This window comes from Nesoenas mayeri (assembly GCF_963082525.1).
Source record: "Nesoenas mayeri genome assembly, chromosome: 5".
Lineage (NCBI taxonomy): Eukaryota > Metazoa > Chordata > Aves > Columbiformes > Columbidae > Nesoenas > Nesoenas mayeri.
The window spans coordinates 39,357,577-39,363,576 of record NC_137548.1 but is presented as its reverse complement, the minus strand read 5'-3'; the positions used below and the strand labels follow the sequence as shown (position 1 = coordinate 39,363,576).

The 6,000-nt window shown below is 48.2% G+C and overlaps 1 protein-coding gene across 1 annotated transcript in view; it reads right to left on the bottom strand.

Moving 5' to 3' along the window:
• Nucleotides 1-214: 214 nt before the first annotated feature.
• PAPLN (papilin, proteoglycan like sulfated glycoprotein) overlaps nucleotides 215-6,000 on the bottom strand; it is a gene marked incomplete at both ends in the record, with an annotated part of 41,660 nt that continues 35,874 nt past the window's right edge. The window contains 6 exons of the mRNA XM_080345253.1: nucleotides 215-390; nucleotides 906-1,081; nucleotides 2,395-2,503; nucleotides 3,054-3,181; nucleotides 3,835-3,972; nucleotides 5,407-5,545. Coding sequence (XP_080201379.1) covers nucleotides 215-390; nucleotides 906-1,081; nucleotides 2,395-2,503; nucleotides 3,054-3,181; nucleotides 3,835-3,972; nucleotides 5,407-5,545 — 866 coding nt within the window. The remainder of the gene's footprint in view (nucleotides 391-905; nucleotides 1,082-2,394; nucleotides 2,504-3,053; nucleotides 3,182-3,834; nucleotides 3,973-5,406; nucleotides 5,546-6,000) is intronic.

The window sequence follows — 6,000 nt, the reverse complement described above, 5'->3', positions numbered from 1 at the left end:
CAGCAAGGCATGCAGGGAGTGGAGAAAGAAGTCTGCAATAAACTTGAGGGTGATGGGTCTCCTACCTGGGAACAATTACAATCACTACATCATTCAATACACCCTCTTGAGCTCTCTGGCAGGGCAGAGCCCTCAGAACAGTTTCATGAAGGAAAAGGACAAAGTTCAGACTTCCAGTCTTATAATCCGTCGCCTGTGGCCGTGGAGGTGTCAGTCACCCACGGTGATGATGGGGCCTGTCCTGCGGCTGGTAGCGAGAGCAGCTGGCGCAGCAGAAGCTGGAGTAGTACTGGTTCCCACAGAGCTGGGCCTGCAGGATCAGGTCGCAGTTGGCCAGATGTGGCTGGTCCACGCACTCTCTGCTCAGGTCCGCAACGTGGTTCACAGCAGCTGCAGCCAAGTAGAAGGTGAAGCAGCTGTAAATACACTGCCAGGGCTTATCCTCAGGTTTTGTTTCCCTCCCAAAACACAGAGCAGCTTCCTGCTTTCTCCACCCTGCCAGTTCTAAGGGGATTGTTTTAAATATAGTCCAATATCAATGAGAGAGATGAAACTGGTATCTCTGGTGAATACAGTAGGAGAATTCAGTTTTTGGGGCTGATCCCACTCTACACCCTGTGTAAAGCCATCTGGACAGTGTCCAGACTTCAAATACAAATCGTGCAGCAAACTCTTTTGTCAACCAACTATGGCATTTTGGCCTCAGGAAGTTAATTAGATTCCCAGCGCCCTGGTGTGTTCCCCCTGTCCTGCTTTTCTGACCCTGGGAACGTGGAGCTCCTCAGGCAGCACAACCAGAGGGTCCAAGGTCGGTGGTGGATGGGCACAGGCGATGCACAGACTTACAACAGCGGCCAAGAGGCCAGCACGATGCTGGGGAAGCAGGGAGGACAGGTTGTACTCACTGCTAGGCCTGCTCCTCAGCACTTTCACCTCCGTGCTGGCACTGACGGAGTTGCTGCTGCTGTAGGCACTGCATGTATAGGATCCCTCATCAGCTTCTTGAACGTTGCTTATGATCAGGCTTCCATCCTGGGACAAGTGGATGTGGTGACCGTCTGCCCGCATAGGGACTCCATTCCTGTGGCGAAAAAACTTTGTACCATCACCATTCCCACCCATGGGGGCTGAAGGATCTCCCTGTGCTCTTTGGAAGGGGTGAATTTTTACAAATTCAGCAGGAAGGAAGAAGAGATCTTTGGTCATGACCTGGCTCTACAATTGGGTAGTAACACGAGCCCAAGTGAGTCTGCATCCGTCAGCGCACTGTCTGTGTGGGAGGTAGCTAGCTGTTTGCTCGGAATAAAGACATTGCCCTTTCTACTATTACACATTTTTGAGGTTTGAGGAACTACAAGAAAATCCAGGGTGCCTTTCTGTCTCTCCAGTTTGTGGTCTGGCAGTGCTTATTAGGCTGGCATTGATCGCAGCCAGATTGCTTGAGGAACATATGGGGTAGTGAGCAATGTGCCCTCTTTCCTGTCCCTTAAAAGTGTATTTAAAAAAAAAAATGTTTAAAATACCAGCAAGATTGTGTCTGTTCCTGCTGATATTCTCTGTGCCCAACAGGAAAACTGCCTGAATTATGAGCTCCTAGTTATCAAGGAAGTGAAATTTGTTTCAGTGAAAAGGGTTTCATTCAGACTCTGAAACTTACATCATTTTGTTAACTGAAATACCAAACTTACACATGGAAGAAAAGCTCTCTTTGTCAGATGGCCCACTTCAGTCCTAACCCTTGGAGTAGAGGGATTTAAACAATTAGCAATCCGTCTCTCTGGATCCTTTGAAAGACGGCTCCAAAACAGAACTGATTATTTTCAAAAAGGGAAAAAAACCTGCCCCCAAACACTTGCACGGGTTCAGAATTTCACTGTAGACCATCAAGAGAAGAGGACACAGCTTTTCCTTTACCTTCATTAAAACGCTTTCAATTCTCCTTTACTCACACTTGAGAGTAGAGGCAGAGAACTGTCGCAGCAGGAAGGTCGGAGAAGAGTTGCTGTTATGGTAGGGGCTAAAATGTTTGTTAGGGTTAGGCAGAGACAGTTTTGTAAAGACCAACTGAAGATCTTCCTCCGGTTATTCACTTTTAGTTTTTGCTATTGTAATGTATGTCACTAGCTTTCCAACATGGAGCCATTCCAAACTCTGTGAAATCTTAGGTTAAAGTCTGTTTTCCTCCTTATTTGTCTGGAACATGAACTGGGAGACCACTACACCCCACAGGGATTTTGCCCAGGATTTTTAGGGTAATAGGTAAGTTGATCAGGAAAGGGCAGGTGATGCTGAGGCTGAGAACTCTCTCTCTTACCTGGCAGGCATCCTGCATTGTTATTTGGAGGGTAAGGAGGTTCAGGAAGAGAAGGCAAGTTCTGTTTCACTTTAGCTCACCTTGACCACCTTATATTCACATTGTTGCCAGTCACTGTACAATGAAGCTGAGCAGTCCCTCCCTCAGGTACTGTGATGCTCGGAAGAAGACCAGTGATCCTCAGCTCTCCTAAACCAGAAGGGAAATCATCACTAGCAGGACAATGCCATGCTGCCCTGGCATGGGAAAAGTCCAACGTACGCTATGATGAGCTACGAGCCCTTAGGCCTTGAAACAGCATGTTTGGAGCTATGATGCTCTTGCTATGGGGAAAGTGGATTTCCTAAGTAATTTGGCCCAAGCAAGAGGCCTCAAAGAGCTTTTTCCTCAGGTACCTCACGTGCACAGAAGAACCACCTCCTTAGTTCCTCTTGCTCCTATACCCATTCCACACCAGTGCCCCAGGAACAAGTGCCCCTGAAAGTCACTCTTACTGCTCTATTAGCCCCTCTACCCAGCTGCCCGGAGCACCACGATCTACTAGACACACACAGATTACCCTTGGGTAAAACAACCCACTCTTCCCTTGCCCTCACGCTGCCTGTTGAATGTCAGGTGTGAAGCCAGGAGTCATGGCCAGAGAAGAAACCCACACTGCCCAGCCCTCCCTGTTTCACGCTTGTGTGCACACAAGTGTGTGCATACGGACATGCTACGCATGCATCCACCCATCCAGTACCTAGAGGTCGGAACAGGACCTGGCGCTGGTCCCGGTCACGTCCATTGGAGGCAATGCAGGTAAAGAAGCCGACATCTTCAGAGCTGACTCGGCTGATCACCAGGGCCCCATCTGACTGCTGCCTGTGTCTGGGGAACAAAACCAGAAAGCCCCTCAGCCTGTGCTTAGGTCAGGCTGGGACTCCAGCTACCAGAGCTGAAGCTGAGCCTCCTACACAACTTTATAGTAATGCTGAGCAAAGGTTTAGCAACAGCTCAGTTCAACCTGTAATGCAACTCCTGGTCCTCAAATCCCAGTACAACTGCTGAAGACTCTGGAAAAACTCACTAGAGCAGCCTGTGGGAGCAGAGGGTGAGGGGAGCTGCAGAGAACAGCACTAGGAGCTGTGAAGTTCACTGCAGGCACCTGATCTCTCTCTTTGCTTTGAAACCCTGCCCTGGCTCACAGACCAGCCAGATTTTGGCAAGTTTGCTTGCCATGTGTCCTCTTTTTGCTGATCTTGTGGATGAACTAATTCCAGCTTTGGCTCACTTGTAGACCCTGTATCACAGCTGTTTGCTGGAGGGTGCCATGTTCAGGCTTTGATCTATGAGCGAGGCTGGGACAGTTGGGCCCATACTGTCTGGCCCTAAACAGAAGAAGCTGCCCAGCCCAAAGCAGGACAGGTCACAGCTGCATGGCCAGCAGTTCCATTCCCTCAGAGAGGAGAGACAAGGTAAGGACGCAGCTCTCCTCCACATGAACCTGCTTGTGAGGATGGTGGGGCCACCAGGGATCTCACCTGGGAGAGGAGAGGGGCTGCCCATCTTTCTGCCACTCAATGGTGAGAGCCGGCGATGCTTCCACAGCGCAGGGCAGTCTGACTCTCTCCCCGATGTTGGCCTCCACTACTGAGGGCTCGCTCTTATCCATCCTCAATCTGCAAAGCCCACAAGCACAGCAAAAGATGCAGAAACTTCTTCCTTCAGCAGCTGACCTTCAACACAAGGCTTTTTAAATCACACACCTTATTTTTTACTTCCAAAGGGAAAGGGTAGTTTCCACAATTCTGCCAGGGCTCTGGACCTTGCCATTACCAACATTCACTCACAACATTCAGAAAAGAGCAGTCTCCATCAGCTCCTGCTCCAGTTCAGCACAGCTTGGTGCTGCACTCCCACCAGCCAGCTTAACCCTTTAGAGGCAGCAACCCTGTTTCTTATGGCATCCCTCTGGATAACAGCCTAGGAAGTGTTAACAACATGAGCACACAGCAAACAGTACAAAGTCCTGAACAGGGCACCAAGCCTGCTTTCCCCAAGGTGCTTCTCTGGCACACAAAAACAAACAAATATTTTTGGGGGATGTGAAAACCCCATTTCAATCACCTGAATGCAATCAAAGCCCAGGAGTTGGCCAACCTCTTCATGTGGCAAAAAATATGAGGTCAGGCTCTCACATCACTCATCTCTTCATGTGCTTTGCTTTCCTATAAGTACAGCTAAATACCACTTTACAAGGGAACTAAACCCTGATGTTCTCAGAGTGTAACAGAACATCATCTTCCTTACCCTCATTCTCTGACCTGAATTCTTGATCCCAAAAAAAACAAAACCAAAGAGCCTTAATTCAATGTTTTTGATTCAATGAGTCACTTCTTTCTGCTTTCAGGCAGAAGGAGCTGAGGAGGTTGCTGGGGAGTTCAGCAAATTGGCTAGGCTTTATGTTGTAAACTCAAAAGAAGGGAGAGATCAGATCACGGTCCCATTTAATTGGAAGCCCCAACATGCTTCATTTAAGGCAAAAATAACTTGTATGCTTTTATTTCTGTGGGGCCTAGAAGCACCAAAATAACAGGCAAGAAGCTACGAAATACGCCACCCAGTACGTGAGGAGAGTTTTGAGTCAAACTGGTTTGTTTACAAAATATTTAAAATAAATGGGTGGGGGCTAAAGTAACTGGAGCTTTTTTTAATATACTACATATTCCTAGTTTGTGCTAGTTAAACAGCTCCTATTTGCTTTTCTATAGAACAGGTTTCTTTTCCTGCCTACACTAACTTGAACATCTAAGGATACTGCTCCTGGTATTTCTGCTTTCTTTTGAACATAGTTCCTTTGCTGTCAGCCTCCCTGCGCACCTTTGCTCAGAATATGCTTCTCTCAAGAGACCCTCAGGAAGGACAGAAGACAGCTTGCGACTGGGATTTTCTCCCGCTCCTGTTGTCAGCAGTTCAGTACTGCTTGCTTCCCAACCGTGCCCCAGAACAGCTGACCCAAGACCTTTCCAATCTTCAGCTTTTCTACATGAAGAGATGCCATATGGTTCATCAGCTGGGCATGGTGGACAAACTGTTGCTGTACGTGAACTTACCTGTATGTGAATTGCTGATGCATAGAGGAACCGGCTGCCTGCGCAGCCTTCCCGCCTCTGGAGAGCTCACGATGCTGCTGATTTTCCTTGTGAAGGACCTGACCTCTCTCGCCCTCTGCCAGAACAGCATTCTGGTACTCTATTCAAAATAAAATGCCATATGTGAATGAAAGGACACTTCTTGTTGTGGCCTCTTGCGTAGGGTTTCTATGAGCTTGGGAGAGCTTGCTGAACTGGAGCCAAAGAGCCCTTCAGCCATCTGTTTTCTGGCTGACTAGTGCAGTAAGCCTGCGTTGTCTGCTAATGAGAGTCACAGACCTGCAGGCAAGCAATTTCAGACTCCTTTCTCTCCTCTGTCAGTGAACATGTTGCAGCATCGCTTAGGCCACAATGCCTTCTGCCCCATGTGCCATTGCTGCGACAAAGCACACTTCAGAGATTGAAGGCTACAGGGTGCCTTGCTGGCCCGTCTTTTGAGACTAGTCTTTCATATTTGTATGGTTTTGTTTCTTAAATAAGGCACGTTTTTCACAACAGGGAATCCTTTGTTACCCAGGAGGACCTGTTTGGCAAAACACATAACATAAATGTACC